This window comes from Haemorhous mexicanus, chromosome 3 (assembly GCF_027477595.1).
Source record: "Haemorhous mexicanus isolate bHaeMex1 chromosome 3, bHaeMex1.pri, whole genome shotgun sequence".
In the NCBI taxonomy this organism is placed as follows: Eukaryota; Metazoa; Chordata; class Aves; order Passeriformes; family Fringillidae; genus Haemorhous; species Haemorhous mexicanus.
The window spans coordinates 80,918,719-80,939,565 of NC_082343.1; the positions used below are offsets into that span (position 1 = coordinate 80,918,719).

A 20,847-nucleotide genomic window follows, 5' to 3' on the forward strand; every position below is an offset into this window, starting at 1 on the left:
GGATTGAGCAAAAAGCCGGCGTGCAGAATTGCGGGTTTTTATATAATGGCTTTAGCAAGTATCCTTTAGGACCCAGTGGCAATGTGCAGTGAGGCAAACTCGGTGAGTAATGGCCAATCATTAGGCGGTGATGAGGGAAAGGCGCTGAGTGCGAAGCCGCCGAGAGCCTGTCAAATGCATCACGCCGGGAACGCAGCGCTTCTGCCGCTGCTCGCCGACCAAGGCGACACGCCGGAATTAGAGTGGATTCAATGTTCAGGCCCGGAGGGACTTGTACTGCAGGAGGTCACTGGAGTGCAGAGTGCCCGGCTCCCATTTCCAGCAAGATGCCTTATTTCACAAAACTCCTTTTATTAATCTTCTGCTTAGTTCTTCTCGTGGAAAGCAGAAAGCACAGGAGGAGGAGGTGGACGACCCATCTGGATGTGCAGAGGGCAAGGTAAGGGTTACTAAACCATGTCTGTATCTTTTCCTGCAGTGTTAAATACATTACTACAGGCATATAACAACCCTCTCTGTCAATGTCTTCATGTATTTTGTGTGTGCAAGCAGCTTTACAGATAATGTTTTTATAACAGTTTCTGGTAGTATAATCAGTTTTTTGGGTAAGTGGACAATTCTATGGCTAACCTTGACTAACTGTGAGTGAGGCAGGTCTTGCAGAGAAGTTGACTGCTTCAGCATGGATTGTGGTAAAATTCTTCTTAGCCATACCTGCAAATTTCTGAGGGAATTCAGAGGAGTTGCAGTTAACAGAGATGGTCAAATGTGTATACTGTTTAATGTTTCAGCACTGTTTTGGGGCAGGTTATTCACCTGCTTGCTGCAATGTCTGTGTTACGTATATTCATGAGGAATTGCCCATTATGCTCTGACAATTTGAGATGAGGATGTTGGTTAGCACACATTGTGGTAATCAATAACAAACCCTGGAAGTTAGCCAGGGATTGTAAAATTAAAAATGTTTTTTAATAAATACATGGAAGCGTAAAAAAATGTATTTTAAAGTGAAAGCACAAGAATGAGTTAAAGGTCTTAGTAAAGTTTATTAGATTTACTGCTGCTGAGATTTGTCTAGAGGTTTACATTAGAAAAGATAATCTTCCAAACCTGCCAGACAGTCCAAAGTATGTTATCCTTTTTTGTGGTTATGTCATCCAGTGGCAGTTATATCTTACAAGACTATTCATTGTTTGAAGGGCTCAAAAATAAAATTGGGTTAATCCATCTTATTAAATAGTTTCACTATGACTGTAAACTTCCAAATTTTCATTTATTTTTGTGGACTTTTTGTTTATCATTCAACACTTTTATAGGCACTGCTGTTACTTGAATGTTTTGAAAAGAAACATGATAAATTGGAAGCAAAGAAAACATAATATTCTATCAGATTTACACTACTTATTGAAAAAATACAGTGGCATATGCTTTTAGTGACGTAAATGTTAAAAAGCTGAAACCTCCAGGGCCTGATCCTGAAATCCTATAGTCAACTGAAGTTTTACCACTGAAGTTTTGTGCTTTATTTGAACTTGGAGAAAAGTTCTACAGTGCCGATATTTTCGTGAGTTGTAACAGAGTCAAAGTCAAAGCACTGCTAAAATTATTTTTATGAATACACTGCAAAGAATAACAATACTATTTAATAGCTGTGGTGTAATGATTTAAATGAACAATTTTCCATCTAGGTAGGATCTGAGGAACTATAGACCATATATATATACACACACATACATGCGATTCCTATGCAATGCAGTTATTAATCATTTTATAAAATCGGGTTTTAGGGATTGTCAGATGAGAATTACATTTTAAATACAGAGAATTATGCAATGTTGCAACAAAAGGAAGTGTATGGAGCAGTGTTGTTACTATTTTAATTTTCCTATTCAATTATATTTCAGTTTTGTTATTTCAATATTCAATTGTATTTATTTAAAATTTCATATTCATTATCAATTACGTAGAAAAAAATTTAGTTGTCCCTAAAAAAACATTGAATAGTGGAGTATCCTAGTAAAAGGAAACTAAAACTAGTTCCTAGGCTGGTTTCCTAATCATGTAAGAGAAATTGAAAGAATGATCTTTTAAATAATTCCATCACATTTTCTGCCTATTATTTCTCTTTCTGACTTACCATAAGAAACAGTAAATTTCACAGTAAACTTTCCTTATTAAAGAAAATTTATTCCTATATTGGGGTGTCTACAGCTGGTAAGTTTGATATTTTGTGTCCACTAAGGTGATAAATCAGTCTGATCTAAAGATCTTTATGTGGACTTCAAGAATATCGCTTGGGTTGTGCAGGTGCAGAACTCCTTCAGCGCTGCAGTTTCTCACTCAGACATTTCTCAGAGGTTCCCAGGGTTCAGAGGTCCTTCCCCTTGGAGCTCTGGGCACTTGGGGTGGCTGGTCCTGCGGGTTCTGGGACAGCTCTCTGCCACCATTCTGTGGAGAAATTGTTGAGCCTGTACTTAAGTGGGAAAGGAACATGGGGAAAGGCAGGTTAGGAAGCCAAATTAAGAATTGCCAGGTTAAGTTGCCTGTGCATCTTTAATTACTCCGGGTTCTTTGTGTTAATACATTGTAACACATTATTTTTTTCCACGTGCAGTGCCTCGCTCAGCATGCTGAATGGATAATCCTTGCTTGATTAGAAACTGCCTTGCATTTAATTTTCTCTTACTCCTGCATCCCCCCTCACTGATAACACATCTCTGCTCCTACAGATTGAGATATAACAGAGAAACAGCTTCCTGTGTGCATCACTGCCCTGACTGTTGCCTGAGACTGCCTCATGTTATGCTCTGGAGAACCCAGGCTTTGTGTAGGAAATTGGTGTGTGCTCATGGAGTAGCAGCTCCTGCCTTCATACTTTGATAGTAGTTTTTCCCATTTTCCATGGTGTACAGTCCCTGACACTTAGACTGAGAAACTGAAGGATGTCAGTGATACTTGTTTCTATGAAGCTGAGTGTGTTCTTGCTGATGTGTGAGATGTACAAATGGTGCATGAAACCAAGGGCTCTAGAACTGTAACAGCATTGTTGGTTAAAAAAATTTGCATTTCCTTTTGTTTGGAGAATTCAAGTGATAAATGAATTGCGAAGTAAAACGTTTTTTGGAGTCACCTGGGTGACTGCTGGGCAGGGCATGTTTGCCCCAGCCTTACCTGCACACAAAAGAATAAATTTACACAGAGGAAGAACAGCCTGGTGCTGAAGGAAACAGTGTAAATATGGAAAGCTGCAGGTGTGTGTGTCAGATGGTCTGTGTTGCTATGTTGATAGCTGGGATTTTCCAGAGAGCTGTGTACACAGTTTGAGCTCGTGCTGCCAGAGCAGGTCAGACTTGCTGAGGGTAGTACTGGCTGTACAGTGTATGTTGCTGTGCTTGCACCTTCCTCAGAGCATCAGCCTTATCCCAAGTGGCAAGCAAGTGCTGCTGGAATGTCCAGCAATGAGTTTTTGAAATGGTTTTGGGTACTCTTCAGTAGCTCAGCAGTGGCTGCCTCTAAGAAATGGTAAACAAACGCTGGCAATCCTGCTAGATTATCCAGCTGGACAGAATTTCCAAAAGACAGAAAGAAACTCTGAAAATTAGTGGTTTTGTTAATGTTTACTGCTCTATAAAAATTGCTAGTAATGCTTCTGGTAATGTTTATTGCTCTGCCTAAATTGAGAACTCAGGAGATATTTACCATCTCTGTTGTGCCAGTGAATGCCATGTTTCCAGTGATCCGTGCCCACCCTACTCTGAGTCTGCCTGTTCCTCTCTCCTACCAGCCTCATGTGAAGCCTCATGCTTCAACAGCAGAAAATCTGCCTTTGGTATAGAAGTGGCTTGGGCCTGTTCTTAGCTAAGGACTTCCTGCCAAGTTTTTGGAAGTGGTCAGTCCTTTGGAGAATCTCATTAGAGATGCCATTTTCAGGGCATTCTACTTGCCAGCCTTATGCTGGGACCCAGAAGCAGAAGGCAGTCACCAGGACACAGCAGCACAAGGCTCAGCACACAAACTTTTTCCAAACAGCATTCCACTGGAGCAAGCAGTCTGGTGATCCCTGCTGAAACTGCTGCTGCCAGCAGTGACTTCCCTCTGTTGCCTTGTGGAGCTGCATTTTTGTCCCATTTTTCAGCTGGATACTGCAGACATGTCCTCTAGCCTGTGGTACTTCCCAGCCCTCACAGATTCTCTTTGCTCTATTGGCGGTCTCTCAAAAAATGTGGAGTTTGTTAGTGCTTCAGTGATTGAAATGTGATAGCCCTTTTTCACAGGTGTATGGCTAGCCTGGGACTCCAGTCCAGGGCACTGCTGAACCTCTGGTGCAGGGTTTGATGTCTGCTGAAGCTTTTTTCCCCAGCACTGCAGCATCAGCCAGGGCCAAAGAACAAAGTGAAAAAAAAACCAACAGGAAGAGAATGTGTATAACAGCAGTGATTGTGCACACCCTTTGAGTTTGTGTCCATCCTTTTTCCAGAGTCAGATTTAGTTTTTCTGAAAATATGGCATGGAAAGTCACTTTCCTTCCTGCTCCCAGCATAAACCCACAGATGACTAAGTGTGAAACATGTTACATCCAGAGGTAGGGGAAGAGTCCCTCTTCCCTGAGACTCTGGAAGCAATAGAGAATGGTGTGGCTACCCAACCCACAACAGACCTACCTTGTGGAGATGCCAGACCTTCCTGGGCAGCTGGGGCTCCCAAAGCACTTGAATTGGTGGCCCTGATAGGCACTGGAAAGTGACTTCACCAAAATCGAGGATCTTGATGTTCCCAGTTTGTCAGAAATTTCTCAACCATATCTGATCCCATATAATCCATTCATATTAATTTAAAAGATGCACTCATAACACAGCAGTGAAAATATATTTAGAATTCCCATCTAGGAGTGAGCTAATCATTATGACAGTCATAAACTGTTCTTTTATCTTCTCTTTTTAGCTTAACTTCCAGGGCTTTGTGTTGCAGCAGTCACATGCTTTGGTGGTTACAAAAACAGGAGGCCTTGTATCTTCCTTGGTGCTGGGTTTACACAGGGTGCATCTCCTCCAGCTTGCTGTGGTGCCACACAAAGTAAATGACGCCTTCACCTAATGCATTTTGGGATTTTCCCCCACTGCCCAGAGAATATGCTGAAGAGTTGTAAGATTTTCACTGGAACTCTAGATGTACTTCTCTACATCCCAATATGTAATTGGAACCAAGGCCCCATGACCATGAGGTACCATCTTGTGACCAAAATCCATCCTAAATTCTCCAGGGGAAGGTGCAGAAACCTGCCAGACTCTGGCTGCCAACAGCTGTGCCGTGCTCAGAATGGAGACCATGTTTCCTTTCAGGCTCACCACTTAGCCATTGCCTTGTGCCCTGCAGCACGAGGACTCTTTCCTATCTGAAAGTTCTTCATCTTGCTCTGGAAAGGTCTGAATGTCTGCATAGACACCTGCTCTTTTTTGAATCCTGCTGAGCTGTTATCTGTAGTTTCTCATGCCATCAAGAATTAATTCTCTTTGATATATCGGGCAATAGAAAAAAGCATCTATTTTATGCAATTGAGACAATTCTGAGTAAAAATGACTGGAAAGGAAAATATATTTTTAAAAATTAGGACAATAATACAGAAACCTTTACAGAAGCTCAATGAGCTATCGGTCACCTTCTCTCCTCTTTGAACAGAAACAATTCTTCACAGAAGTCAGATTTATCAAATTTATGCCCCTTGAATGAAATATAAACAGCAGTAAAATTATATATGAAAAATGGGGCAAAAAAAGACAAAGCGAGATGGGTGGATTTAAATCAATAGTGGTGAATTGCAGAGAATTCATAAAGCTGAAAGAAACCCCGACAAATCTATAATCAGAAATGCTAAAGACCATAAGTACATCAGGGAGGATTTATGAGATACTGGTGATCAGATTGTCAGTAAAGGCACCCTGTGGGCAGCAGTGTTCAGATCACCCTTCAGCTCCACAAGAGCACTGGCAGCTGGTGTCACCTTTGCTGCAGGTAATGAGATGCTCCCTGTGCCAAACAGCAATGGGGCTGGCATGGGGTACTGCCAGAGAGGGGCAGAAGATACAGCACAGATGATGTCAAATGCTATTATAAACAAATTTTTCTTCAACCAAACTTGGTCTTGAATTGGATTAAATAGACAAAAGTAGTAATAAATTTTAAAGGTTGTTGACTTCCTGTCATTATAAATATTTCAACACAAAAACACTGTAAATGGACTAAATTGATTAAAAAGGGACTGTCAGAGCTCTTTCTGTAAAATCTGAATTGGCCGTCATAATACCTGAAGGATTGGGCACAAACTGATGATTAAATGATGGTTATTAAATGCAACCCCTGGCTCAGGATGTGCCTGAAAACCTCTTTTCTTCCTTAGACAGTATCCGTGTCCCCAGCCAGCCCTCTAAACCTCTGCAGCCAGACTGTTTTCAGCAGCTCTCCTGTGTGCTCTTTGCTGTGGGATGATTTTTAAATAATTGATCAAAATGTAACATTTCAGTGAGGCTGAGCCATTGATTTGCAAGATAATACTGCCAGGGTTTTCCATACTAATTCCTTGTACAATGCAATCCAATGTTTTATTGGATTTTTAATTAGACTTTTTTACCCCCTTCTTTGAGGAGAGAGACTTGATTGAACATTCCCTGGTACTTTGGCTTTTCCCTGGTAATTAAAGTCAAGCAGACACAGGAAGATCCCTTTCCCAGACTTCCAGCTTTTCGGGCACAGAAGCCATGCAGTGGATGGTGGAGTGCTTTGGCAGCAGCCCTAACTCTGCAGCAAAACAAAGCTTCCCCCCTGCAGCAAGCAGTTAAAAGCCAAGCTTTTGCCTCCAAGCATTCCCATTAATGGCTGTGCTTGGTTTTACACTCCTGCTTTCAGGTAACCATAATGCAGCCTTGTCGGGAGGGTGCTTGCTCCGGCTGGCTCTTTCTCACAGCCGACAGGGAGAGAAGCTCTGACATCCCAAGTGAAACAGCAGCCCAAAATAACCTGGGGGAAATCCAACCCTTCCTATGCAGCATGCGCCCTGGGGTTCGAGGGGTTATATTCCTTCAAAACATCTATTTGATACAAGTATTTTAAAATTCTGTTGCTTCCTTTTCCCCTCCTTATTGTAAGGAAAGGGGTTATTGATGTTAGCAGCAGCTATCAACACTCTTTATGTTTCTTTCTTGAACTGAGTGCTCTGATGGGAAACTTTTCTTCTGATTTGTGATTTTTGCTCCCTTTGGCTCATCCTTATCGTGCTTAATATTTTAATGAAGCTAAGAACATCCATTACTATACCCACGTTTATGAGTGCGGTGATTGTTTTGTGTTCTGAATTCTTGATCAAGACTTTAAGCCTAAGTAGTCTATTTTTCCTCCAAGATTTTTTGTTCTTTATTTTCAGTCATATGTTTTCCATACAGGAAAAGGAACCTGAACCTTTTGCAGAAAGTTCTTTCTATTTATCATAATTATTTTTAGTAAGTTGCTGGAAACCAGCTAATTGCAGCAGTACTTACAACACCGTCAGCTCTAATGTCCAGAGCAAAGCGATTGAGGAACCTTAATGTTCCAAGTCTTCCACTCACTGCTGCAGAGCAGTCAGGGATGCTGATCTGGATTTTCTTCCAGAAGTGCATGCAATCTGTTTGTCTGCTGGTTAGTTATCCCCTCATGGGATTTTAGTGACTATCTTGCACTTTTCTCAGGGGTTTGTTGTAATCCTTGTTCCATTGTTATCATACAATAGCTCAAATAAAAAGTTAGAATTTTCCTACCTTAATGTTCAGAAAAGTGAGGGACTGAAGGCTTCTTTAGATAAAACTCCTCTCTTCCTGCCCTCCTGTTGCGGGGAGGAATGGGTGGTTTTGTTGCTGCTGAAAGCCAGAGGACCCTCTGTCCACACAAACTGCTGGCACTGAATTGGTGAAGTCAATGGGGCAGTTTCCCAGTGGTGTATGACATTGCGTGACCAGCACTGAAAAGAGCTTTTTCATGACAATGTTGCCTTGGTACCTGGCCAAATCCTGGCCAGGTAACGTGGGGCACCCAGCTGCTTCCACTGGTGCCTGCTCTCAGCTGCAAAGGCATTCACTGCATGCAGCTCCCCTGTGAGATGCTGTGCTCTGTGCCTTGTGCCTCCCTGGGAGCTGGGGTGTCTGGGACAGAGGGAGCAGGGCTGCCTGTGGAGCACAAAGGTCTGAGTTGATGCTGTGGAAAGGCAGCTCTGTGTCTGTGTTTTGGTGCTGGCTCCAAAACAGTCTGCCCACAGTCCCTGGGGTTGTGCCTGCAAAGCTGCTGCTCCTGTGGCTCCAAAACTGGGCTGGAGCTGTGGCACTCGGGCACAGAGACATTGGAGCAATGCTATTGCTGTCTTTTGCAGTCACATCTTTAAGAAGAATCGTGACTTGACCAAAGCCTGGAGAGGAAAGACCGAGCAGCTTCTCAGAGTGGATGAACACGACTTCACCATGCGGCCTGCCTTTGGAGGTGAGAGTGAAATGGTTTTCTTGATTCTGTGCTAATCTAATTAAGATTAATCTAATTATCCAATTAACAATCTAATTAAAAACCAAGCAAACAAACCTCTGTCCAGATGCATCAGTGTGTGAAGGGGAAAGACTTGGTGCCAATTCAGAGAGGCTTCATGCTCATCCTCCTTGCCGTCTGTGCTCTGTACATTTCCTACATTCCTTTCCTGTTGCTGCAGTTGGCTCTGTTTTTGGCTGACATTCCCCAGAGCTCAGGTTGGACCCTCCCAATAAGTGAGAAGAGGAACAAGCTGCAGGTTTTAATATTCACCTATGGTTGTGAAGTTGCAATAAGCTTTTTAGCTGATGTGAATAAATTGCTAAGTAAAGAACCCATTGGGTGGATCACAGCCTGCCATTACTAGGAGAAAACAGAATACTTTTTTCCAGAAAAAAAATCTTGTCTCAAACTCTCATAAGCAAATTGAAGAGTGGGAGGGGAGACCTTTGCCGACTTCACTTCTGCCTTTGGTCACACCCAGTTACAGGAATGTGCTTACCTGACCTTTCTAGACTCACTACTGCAGAGATAAGAGGGTACCTGAAAGAAACATGCTGGAATACCAGTATGGCAATCCCTCTTCTGATTACATCAATAACCAAATCCTTCCAGAGCTAAGGGCAGAGTTTTCTGTAGCTTTTACTGAATGACTAATGCTGCATCCTTTGTCAATTTGCCATCTAGGGTGAAGGGCTACCTCTCCCAGCCCAGGGTGACACAGAGCGTTGTGCCCTTTGCACCTGGTCCATAGAACAAAGCTTCTCAGACCTGCCCGTTCCTGGTGTGGCTGAAAAGATGTTACTTGTCCCTCAGTGCAGGTGTGCCATTCTGAGAGCACAGTGCTGACCCCTGATCACAATTTTTATATATATTCTCAAACTCCAGAATTCAAAACCTGTCATAACCAGTGTTTCCTGCCCCTGCAATGTTATTTACCGGCAAGTTGTGGTCCAGCCTAAACACTGGAGGTAATGTTTTTCTAATCAGCATTAACTTGGTCTGCTACTTCTAGGGTTGAAGAGTTTGCCTTGAATTGGCCTCTGGGTGGAGCATAGGCAGATCTCCTTGGGGCTGGTGGGAACACACCGAGCCCCTGGTGTCGCTGAGGCTTAAGGATGATGTGTGGGAGCTGGCTCTGGAGGCACTGGGTTTCTTTATGAATTGCCTGTAAAAGTGTGATTTCACCAAAGTGCACATGCCTCCCTAAATCCCAGGTATGCCATCCCATGCTATAAGGTCAGAGGATGCTGTCTTAGGGTTTATGATTTTTTTGGTTTTTTTTTTTTTTAATTTAGCCAACCTCAATTTTTGGAGCTTGGCTGTTGACTTTGAGTGCCTGGTACAGACAAACTGAAGGTGCTGATCTGTCCTCTCTGCAGCTGATCTGTCCTCTGGACAAAAAACCTGCTGGTCTGATGGGTGGGATGATAGGGCTTCTCTGGGAGGTAATTTGGACTCCCTACCTTGCCTCAGTTGGAGACAGCTGGGGAGCCATGGTGATTTTTAAACTTTTTTTTCCCCCTAACTGGATGTATGTCAGGGCATCCTGCCTGTTTTGGGGGGAAGCTGCAGGGTTTTGTTCTGTTGTCCTGATGGTTTGGCCCCTGGTGGCACCACTGCACTGTATTTCTGGAAACATCTGAAGTTTACTGTTTTCATCAGTGTCACAGGGTCCTTGAAGAACATATTTGAGCACAGGTCACACCAAACAGACACATGTAATTACACAGACACTCTTCTGGTGTTAATGGAACTGCATTTTAATCTTTCCTTTGCCTTGTTTTCCCATGCTACCTCCCATCACGGCATCAAGATTCTTCTAGAGCCAAAATTTGGAATAATGTTTATAAAACTGAGAAATACCCTAAGAGCCTTTGCTGAGAAGGTTCCTTTCTTTTATAAAGGAAAAACATGATGGGTTTTTAAAAATTTTTGCTTAAGACCTCCAAAACTTGTGGAGATTCTTGGTACAAAGGTGTGGTATTAGCAAAGTTGTACTGAAATTGCATGGGATGAGGAGCCAAGCATGGAAACAGCTTTGTTGAGGCTCCAGCCTTGGAAATCCTGACTCAGATGCACAGAGATAGCAGGTGCTACAGGTTCTTTCTCAGCTGCAGAATTGCATGGTGTGTTTTTAGTGACATATGATAAGCCTAGTGGAAAAAAAACATAAAGGAAAGGGAACAAAAGTCTGGCAAGAGGTGATCCCCATAGTTTTGTCTGTAATGTTATTTGTCAGGCAGTCGCAGTGATTTGCTATGCACCATGAGTCCTTCCAGCTTCTGGCTGTGGCAGTGTTACTCAAACTGATGTGGTCTGACCTGGGGAGGATAAAAAGGCTTTTGTACTGTCAAAGTGGAGAAGAGGAGCCTGTGTAACTGGTAGCTGCCCTAAGACCCTCTCTGGTCTGAGATTCCATCTCTATGGCATTGCATTGGGCCTGTGATGTTACCTTGCAGGTGGGAAAGGCACCTCAATTCTGGAAAATTAAAACAATACCATAAGTAAATGGTGAGTGGCATGAAGACTAAAAGAAAGCCAGTACTGTTAATGGTTCCCAAGTCTGGTGGGCCAGCCTGCAATTCCACCTTCCCACTAAAAAGGGGAAAGGGGAATGACCTGTTTTATGGTGGCCACGGTGACACTTGCTGGTCTGCAGAGGACAGTCAGCAAGCTGCCAGCCCAACACAGCTGTGACAGCTGGGCAGAGCAGGCTGGGGTTATACAAGGTGGAATGAAAAAAACCTCAGTGTTAGAGAAAGGTGAAGGGTTTTTCAAGAAAAAGTATCTCTGTAAAGAGCAAGTGAGCAAACAAATGTTGTGTAAGTTGTGTTATTAACAGCCCAATAAGCACGGCTGTCTTGCCTGCCCTCAGCCCATTAGAGACAGGCAATTGGGCACAGAGGCAATGACAAAGTTTTTTGCTTTGAGAGCATCCATAAGCTAAAAGAGACTGCAGGGGTTTTGACCCTTAGAGAGTTATCTCCATGTCACTGACCTTGTTCTAGGTAGCAGATGTTCAGGTATTATTTACTATTATTAATATTTAGAGATTATGTAAATGTTTGTTTTGCTGCCTTCCTTAAACACCCATTTTAAGCATTTCATTTATGACATCTCGTATTTTACAGGGAGCCTGTGAGTAAGCAGCTTTAGTTGAGACTTAAAATAGCTGTATCTTCTTTATTGAGGACCAGCCTAATGCTTTACTTTTATTATATTTGCTCATAGCTGTGTAGCCTAACATCAGCTGGTCCTTGCTGCCCTTTCTGGGCAGTGCTTTTGCCAGGATGGATGAACAGTGGGATGAATAAAGCAGGAGTAGTTCACTGAGTGTTAGTGACAAGGGTTGGAATAGAATTTGCTCCTCTGCTGATGAGCAGCCGTCCGCGAGACGCAGAGGGATGAAGCCCTGCAGTCATGAGGAGGGTGATGAGCATGTCCTGGTGCTGCCTGCCCGGGAGCTGCCCCGGCTAAGAGGTCCCACAGTGGTTTGCAGTCTCTCTGGGTGTGCATGAGACACCTGTCAGTAAGGAGATCTCAAACCCACTCGTTTCTCATGTACATGTTTTTATCTCGGGGCCTTCATCTGCCTCCCTTCTTCAGAGACAGATGAGTGGACACTGTCTCCAAGAGAAACAATGAGCCCTTGAAAGCACTGCCAAAGAGAAAAATTAAAGAGGTGTCACAAAGCTTTAGTCTCAGAGGTGGAGTGGAAAACTGACTCCAGGCATCTTCATGGCAGCACGCTCTTCCCTCTCTTCCCAAGTCTGCTCCAGCGTTCAGAAATTAAACCCACAGTTGTGCCCTGTTCTGACTGGGGACTAGCTCACACTTTGAAGCTGTCATGCTGCTTGCTCGTTGGTGTCTTTAGGTGTGGTCACACACTGGGATGTAACAGGCTTTAATGCTGGGCTCCTTCTGAAGTCATTCCTGCACAGGACTTGTGGAAACCTCCTGGGTTCCCTGGAGAGGTTAGTCCAAGGCCAGACATCCCATTCAATCTGGGGCAGAGTTTGATACTCAAACTGGAGTGTTTGCAATATGAAACAAGCCACAAAGTCTTCTTTGTGTCAGAACCAACCCAAAATTCTATTAATTTGGCTGGTACTTTTCAGAGACTCTAAAGTGTGATCTGAAAAACTCTGCTGGATTGCAGGCTTTGAGCAAAGCAGCACTGCTTCCTTGTATCAGCCATCTCCCCAGCTTTCACATGGATCCATTTAGCTTCCTGTCCAGCAGTGAACATCCTAGAGAGGAGCCCGAGCTTTGAGATCTCCCCAGGGTTAACATGTTCAAGTCTTTTGTTGCTTATAACTCTCTAGGACGATCCTTCTATATTTCCTCATTCTGAAGAAAAGGTGAATATTAATAAAATATTGTTTATGACAGAAAGCCTGGCTGATGAGGGCTTTTTTGCATTTAATGCTGTAATCAAAATTAACTGTTCTGTCTATCAGAAGTTCAGTTTGTCATATACCATCTGAGCTGTTCTTGTTCCTTCACATCCACACCCTCATCGTACTCTGCTCCCTCTCAATACAGAGGGTTTTTTTCTTTTTGCTCATCCCTAGTGGCATTTGATGAGGAATTTGGCAAAACACCCTGAGCCTCTGTGGTTCAACTGCTCAGTTGCTAGAGGGACAGGATTAAAAAGCTAGCAGCTCCTAATTGACTCCATGGGTTAGTGAGATCAAAGATCTCCTGACATTTCTCTCTGGGTGATCAACAGCCATTTAATTCAATGGTATGTGCTGTAGCCAGCATGACCTTTAAGGAAACCCAGGGTTTGTTTCTGTGGTTTAAAGAGTTTATTTCTAGACAGGGCTTCTGCTTTGCTTCAGAAGCAGCAGGCACTTTCAATGTTGCTTGCATCAAGTACCTCTACAAAACTGCATCTTACTCAACGTTTTGTAGAGTGATGGGCAGAGTGAATATACAATCCTCTTTATCACTGATGCTCAGCACCAAGAGCAGGACTTGGTGATCGTTTGATTCCTGTCGCTGCCTCACGAGCAGCAACATTTGCACTGGCCCTTCACTCACCCTTCCCTGCTCAGTCCAGCCTCTTGTCTGAACCTCCTCCAAAGTGTCTTTGTGTCTCAGCGGATCCTCATTCACATTCGTGTGCTCTCTCATTGCCTCAGCCCCCGGTGCTGAGTGAGGAGCAGGGAGAAGGAAAAAGCAGTGATTACTCCTGCTGATTGTAGTAGGAGTTTGCCCAAAAAAAGGCAGAGTAAATATTTCTGCTGATAAATTGGTTTTACAGACTCATCTTTACATTTCTGTATTAAGCACTAAACGTTTGAGTCCAGTGTTAAAATAATTTTCTATTACAATCACTGTTTTATCATCCCCCAAATTTGTGAATAACTGGAGAAAAGATACCTTATCCAGCCTTGGACCTCTTCTCTCAAGAGCTTTCCAGACCATCCAGCTTAATGTGAAACACCCTTTATTTTGGATTTAATAAAGCTTTGTGTCAGCTCCAGACTGAACCTTAGGCTTTGTCCTTGCAATGAGATAACTGCTGATTATTGAGTGTTTGATGCAGGAACACGAACAAAGAAAAGAACATGGTATTTTATTTTCAAGGGCAGATAGGGAAGGAATAGGAGAGCAGGACAGATATCAGCTTGTGTTATGGGTTTGTTTATGTTTATGGGTTTGGTTTTTAGCTGTTTGTTGTTGTTTGGGGATTTTTTAATCTGTGATTAGTGTTCAGAGAAGCATAGAAATCACAGTAAATAGACTTTGTGTGGGTGTTGATTTCCTGAATCAAGGCTAAATTAAGGATTCCTACACAGAGAGTCTCTCTTGCAGTCTGGAAGTTGTGGGGGGCTGCCCAGCGTGTGTTGGGCACACAGCCCTCGGTTTGAGCTGTTCTCTGTTGATTGCACTGCACATCAAAGTGTGTCTTGTCACCACAGATACAGTGCTTTTTGCTACCTCCTTAGGTACCCAACAAACCAAGCATATTTTACTGAACAAGAGAAATGTCACAGAAAAATTCTTTCTTTCCATTGCAAATGATTGCTGGCAATTTTTTTAAAGTGTGCAGCGCGCAGCTGTGTGTCTGAATGTGACATGTGGGTGTTTGTAAGCATCTGGGAGTCGCCTCAAAGTGCTGGGCAGGCCATGTTTGAGCTTCACTGCTGGGGGCAGCAGCCACTTAAACTGGAATTGGTGGTTCTGAGGAGCCTGGTCCCGCTCCACAGGGCTTGGTCAAGGTGCCTGCTCCCAGCACTGCTGCTGACAGACACCGTGGGCATAACAAGCTGGAGCTGTGCCTGTGGGAAGGGGACAGTGCCACCTTCAGTGTGCTCTGCTGTAATCAGGTGAGGCTGGCTTACCACAGCCCTGGCAAACCTGCACTGGGGCTGGTCACAGCTTGTCTCATGGGCATGGGGAATCAGCCTGTCCCTGCTGAGGCCGAGTTGGTGCCTCTTTCTCCTCCAGCAGAGGCAAACATAAGGCTGTGTTCAGAAGCCCTGAAGATGTGTGGGAGTGTGTACATGCTGCTGCAGTGACAGGGGCATGATGGATAGCAGCTTGAAAAATGTGCTGCTCTCTCAGCAACATTTCTGCTCTCTGGTTAGACTTGCAGTGCATTCAGAGCTTTGATGTGGTCTCTAGAAAGATGCTGCTCCAGCTAAATGTATGCATGCAGCAGGCCCTGCTGTTTGTGGCACTGCAAATATGGGTCTGAGTCCACAAAGGGATTGTGGTGCACCTTACATATTATCTGACTGCTAGTCAGGTTCAAAATCTAGGAGCTAAAAGTCTTTCCAAATCTTCATGGGGGCCACTGTGGTCCTTGGAAAATTAAACTCTGCTGGACAAGTCTGGGCCATGTCTGCAGAGCTTCTGCTTCCTTTGGCACGGTCTGTCTCGCTGACAGTGCCCAGGCTGGAGGCACACCCTGCACAGGGCCATCAGTGTGGGCCCTGTGAGTCCCACTGCCACACCCCGGGAGCACCAGGCAGCACTGGATCCACCCGGACTGCTCCTCAGCAGCTCCTGCTGAGCCACCCTGCTGGGTCCTGCTTGGTGTGCTTGTCTCAGCAGGCACTTTTCACCAGAATTTGGGAAAAGCTGCCTGAGGCCACACTATGGGGATCTTGAGCAGGTCCTGGTCATTAATGAGCAGTCTACAGTGAAGTTTTGATACAGGGTTTCTATTAATAGAAGAGTGTCCATTTATGTTTTCTGCTTATTTGCTCTATGTCAGCTCTCTGATTGCTGATTTTAAAACTACTGTGGAAAACTAGCAATATCATCAGTGAGTAATATGAATCAAGATGGTGATGGGCTCTTGAGAGATTAATGTGGCTTGCCTTGTTGATAAAAAATGAGAAACTTCCAAGGAAGAGCTCATTGCTTGCCATGTCTTCATCTCAGTCCCCTGTCCTTGAGCTAAATTTGCTCATAAAGGCCTACAATTTAAGATGGGTTGGGTCAGTTTCTAAAAACATAGGCAAATGTTTTATCCAAACTCTGGACTAACTGGCAAAGTGTCAACATTATAGCATATGCCAAGGGGAAGATAATGTTTCAAAAGGGCCCTTACATGGTTATTCACTAACTTGTTCAGAAATGTTTACATGTCACCTTAGAAGTGCTAATTAAATGCAGATGGTATGAAAGAACATTTATTTACATATCTAAATCTCATTTTCTTTCAGGCCCTGCAATTCCTGTTGGGGTGGATGTGCAAGTTGAAAGCTTGGACAGTATTTCTGAGGTTGACATGGTATGTAATCCTCTTCTAAACCTCAGTTAATTCTACCATAAAAAGACCTTCTGACTTGAAACCTATGGGCTTGTAATCATTGGTCAGATGAAAGTAATAGCAGCATCTCCAAAATTCAAAGAGGCTGATAATCAGAACCAAAGACTTGATAAAACCAGATGATCAAAGTCTTACCTCTCTACCTCCAGAGGAAAAAGATTAAAAGCATAAAGAAAAAAAGGGACCTTGAATGGGAGAGTAATCAGTGCTGTGAAAGATCTATCACAACTAAAAATATAAGCAGCTGCATATGAAGGTTTGAAGCTATACGGTAAAATTCACATAAGCTGTGTTTGCTGCAGGAGCTTACTTCCTTAGGGAACCATTCAATTCACATGAGTGTCACACATGCTTTACTGTGTGGTTTTGGGTTGTTTCATGGGGATTTTTTAATTTTTAATTGCAGGAAATGGAATAAAAACACTTGAAAGAGAAGTGGAAAAGGGAACATAGAGGAAAAGAGGAAGCTTGTGAGCTCCTTCCTCTTTCTGCCTTTTCCTCCTTGCTCTTGTGCACCTTTTGTGGTCTAGACTAAACATAAAGACAAAGGAAGAGCTTTGAGTGTTTTTAATATGGTGCAATTACAACCTCATGCCATTCTGGAGGGGTTGGTTTAGATGACCTTTAAAAGTCCTTTCCAACCCAAAATATTCTGTGATTAAAACCAGGCAGCTTGCCTGCCTGGATATTGAAAGAGAGGGTTTGGGGGTATGCATGCAGTGAGGTGTGTGGGAGGAGAGCACAGGGAATGGCTGCCAGGAGGAGAACTGGGGCTCTAATATATCAAAATAATGTCAGAGCAGCAAAGAGGCCTAATTAGTGCAAGTAAAAAACCCAGTGCTTTCTGTCAGGATTCAATGAAAATCTTGCCTGTCAGAAGTCTTGGAGGTCAGTTCTCTCCTTTGGCTGTTGATAGCTCCTTTTTTCCCAGCTCATGACAAGTACTTTCTACAGCAGTTGCTGACTTGTATTTGGGGTGGAAGGATGTTCTCCCAGTTCAGTCTGAGTTATGTTGGTGTGTTCTTCCAACAGACTGTCCCAGCACGGGTGTTTGCAGGGAGGAGAGTGGGCAGCAAGCTCTCTGCATGGCCAGGGGACCAGGGCTGGCTGTGCCTGCAGCAGGGAGCCCTCCTTGTCCCCTCATTGCAGGGCAGAGCTGCAGGCAGGGCTTGTTTCAAACTGCCCTGAAGTGGCCCTGAAAATCAGGTACCTGGTGCCCCAAAGAAGGACCAGACTGAAGCATCACCAGCCAAAACTGAGGTACTTGTGTAGACTCATTGGCTGTGCCTCTGGCAGGTGCTATCATTCTCCCAATTTTCTGTAAAACCTTGTTTTCCGAGGGACTTTCCTTTTTGTGGGTGCAGAAATAAACCCCTATTCTTGCTTGTAAATAGTGTGTGTGCTGGTCAGAAAGGAACAAGCAGTCAGCACACTGCCTCTTTTGATTCATGCCATGAAAAATCCTCCTTAAGTTGGATTTTATACTTAGAAGCTGTTGTCAGCTGCCACTTTGTCTCTGTGTTGGCAGCATTTGGTGCACTGTGTTGGCCATTGGAAGGAGAGGAGAGTTGCCCATTGCAGAGGCCACTGTGTTGGCTGTTTGGAGAGAGAAAGGGGCTGAAGGTGAAAGATGAGAAACTCCTGTCTGGTAGGACAGGCAGAGGGGTGGCCTGGAAAGCAGTGAGTTCCCTCCTGTGCTGTGCCTTCAGACAGTCTCTTCCCCCTCCTCCACAGTGGCTGTAAGCAACGCTGAGGGTGCCTGGCTGATGGTCCCTGTTCCCCCATGCTCTGATGAAGGAGCTGCCCAGAGGCGTTTTGCAGCCACAGCCTCAGGCTGCCTGGCTCTCCTGGTTCTGGCTGGGATAGAGCTAATTTTCTTCTTAGCAGCTGGTACAGTGCTGGTTTGGGATTCAGTATGAGAATGATGCTGATAACACAGTGTTTTGGTTGTGGCTCAGCAGTGCTTACCCTGAGTCAAGGACTTTTCACTGTCTTGTGCTCTGCCAGTGAGGAGCGGCACAAGAAGCCAGGAGGGAGCATGGCCAGGACAGCTGACCTGAGGTGGCCAAAGGGATAGTCCAGATATTCCACACTACAGAACATCGTGTCCATTGTATAAACTGGGGAGAGTTGGCTGGGAGGGGCTGATCACTGCTGGAGGATGTGCTGGGCATCCTCCAGCAGTGATCAGCAACTGTATTCTACATCACTTGTTTTTCTGGAGTTTTGCCCCTCTATCTCTTTTCATATTCCTTTTCATTACTCTTCTTATTACTATTTATTTCAATTTTAAACTGTTTTTATCTCAACCCAACTTCTTCTGAAGTTCTACTCCCCATCCCATTGGCTGGAGGTGGGGGGAGAGAGGAGTGAGCAAGTGTCTGTGCTGTACTGAGCTGCTGCCTGGAGTTAAACCATGACAGTGGTCCTCCTCTCCTGCAACCCCACGTCCCTCTATCTCATGTCATGGCCAGGCAACTGGTAACCCTGAATTGCCAGGCTCTTCTTTACTCCTTTTTTGAGTTCTACCATAACTTGCACTGACTCCTAAGAAAGCAGCAACTATGCCTGTTCCTTGGTTCCCTTTTTCCCAGCTCTAGACAAACTGATGAGCTTCATGTCCGGCCCCTGAGGCTGACTCTTCTAGTTGGGTTGTAAACTAAGCTCTGCCATTGGCAGTAGTTACTGGAAGTGTTTCTTTGGGACTGTAGATGTAAGGGGAAGGTGGCCAGTGTCCAGTAGGGAGCAGGAACTGGCAGCATCCCTGGGATGAACAGTGAAGGAGCCTTGGACCAGTCTGATAAGGTGGGGACTTGCAGGTGGGTGAGCAGAAGTGTCCCCTGGCCAGTCTCTGCCATGGTCAGAGAGGTCTGGCCAGCTCTGTGCCATGCCAGGCATCAAGGGGAGGACTGGCACCAGAGCCTTCTCTGACAAATTAATGAAAAACCTACTGGCAATGCACAGCTGTTGCAAGACAGCCCTTTGAAGCAGAGAGTCAGGGTAACTGATTGTCACTGTCACCAAACTGATTGGCTGTGGTTTGAGAAAGTGGTTGCCACATGGTTAGGGAGAAACCCTGGCCTGTGTTGCTGCCTGCTCAGCCTTAGCAGCTGCAGCTCCCATAATCACTTGCTTAACTGGGAATATAAAGAAAATAAGTGTATTAGATCTCTCAGCATGAGAGTACACTCAGCTCTAAAAGCAGCAACTGTCAAGTTGGGATCAAAAACCAGATGTTTTCCTTTATGTCACTGAAGCTCCTGCCCCATCAACAAGCCTAGAAGGGAACTGTATTTACACACTTAAATGTTAGGAAACACAGTTCCCTCACCTGATCACTCTTTGCAACAATTCAGTCCTTTTGGGGATAAATTGCTTAGTCTTCAGCATGACCATTAAGCTAACTTTCAGTTTTTCCTCTTGATCATCCTATTGCTACCATAATCCTCCAAGATAATTTTGCCAGAATTGAAGAATCATTTCTGCAGCGTGTTGCTTCTCTTGGGGCATATTTATGTCCTGTTTGGGACTGAACATTACTGGGTACTGTAATAAATTCATTAGTTGGCTATGCATTGTTTTGGCTGAAATTATTTTGTCAGGAAAATCTACTGACAGAGAGCATTGACCTAGGAAAGAATCAGGAGTTGAGAGTGGAGAGATCTCATCTGTCTGGTGGGAGTTTTCTTTCTGGTGTGCCCTAGTTGTAGAGTGCAGCACTGACAGAACTCTCTTCCTTTATTGGTTCTCTTCCCTTTTTTGAAGGATTTCACTATGACCTTGTACTTAAGGCACTACTGGAAGGATGAGCGTCTCTCGTTTCCCAGCACCAACAACAAGAGCATGACCTTTGATGGCAGGCTGGTGAAGAAGATCTGGGTTCCTGATGTCTTCTTTGTGCATTCCAAGAGGTCCTTCATTCATGATACCACCACGGACAACATCATGCTGAGAGTGTTCCCTGATGGGCACGTCCTCTACAGCATGAGGTAACGGAGCAGCCCCGCTTCCCCTGGGCATCCCCTGGGGCTTTGCTGCCAGTTTGGCTCTAGTCTTGACTTTGGTGATCACCAGGATTGCTACTGCCAATCCTGCAGTTCCCACTGCTGATGCAGAGCCCTGTTTCCAGAATGTCCAGTACAAAATGCTTTGCAGGAAACTCTGAGAACCCATGCTGTGGGCAATAACAGGATAATCTCCTCCTGGGGGAAACATGCCCCCAACTCTTTGCAGTCAGTGGAGGGCTTAGGCAAGCAGGAATGTTCATCCCAGGGTCAGTGTGTGATTAAACTGGAAGCTGCTGATATACCAGATGGTGACCTCTATAATTATCCTATTTTCCTTCTTGTTTGTCTAGAATTTTTTTTCAGTTGTGGTGCTTCCCTGTTGATGTAAATGTTTATGTTTATTGAAGCTGAAATGGCAATATTAAAGACATGCTGGTTTTCTAGTAGATTTGTTGGCTGGAGGAATCCTGGGGGATGCCTGTCATGACCTGGAGGGTTATGCATCTG

At 44.3% G+C, this 20,847-nt stretch overlaps 1 protein-coding gene across 1 annotated transcript in view; it reads left to right on the forward strand.

Moving 5' to 3' along the window:
• Window positions 1–204: 204 nt before the first annotated feature.
• The window catches only part of GABRR2 (gamma-aminobutyric acid type A receptor subunit rho2), a 33,282-nt gene continuing 12,639 nt past the window's right edge, over window positions 205–20,847 (forward strand). Inside the window, exons 1-4 of the mRNA XM_059842472.1 lie at window positions 205–439; window positions 8,393–8,499; window positions 16,227–16,294; window positions 20,099–20,322. Of these exons, the coding sequence (XP_059698455.1) occupies window positions 252–439; window positions 8,393–8,499; window positions 16,227–16,294; window positions 20,099–20,322 (587 nt within the window). The 5' untranslated portion in view covers window positions 205–251. The remainder of the gene's footprint in view (window positions 440–8,392; window positions 8,500–16,226; window positions 16,295–20,098; window positions 20,323–20,847) is intronic.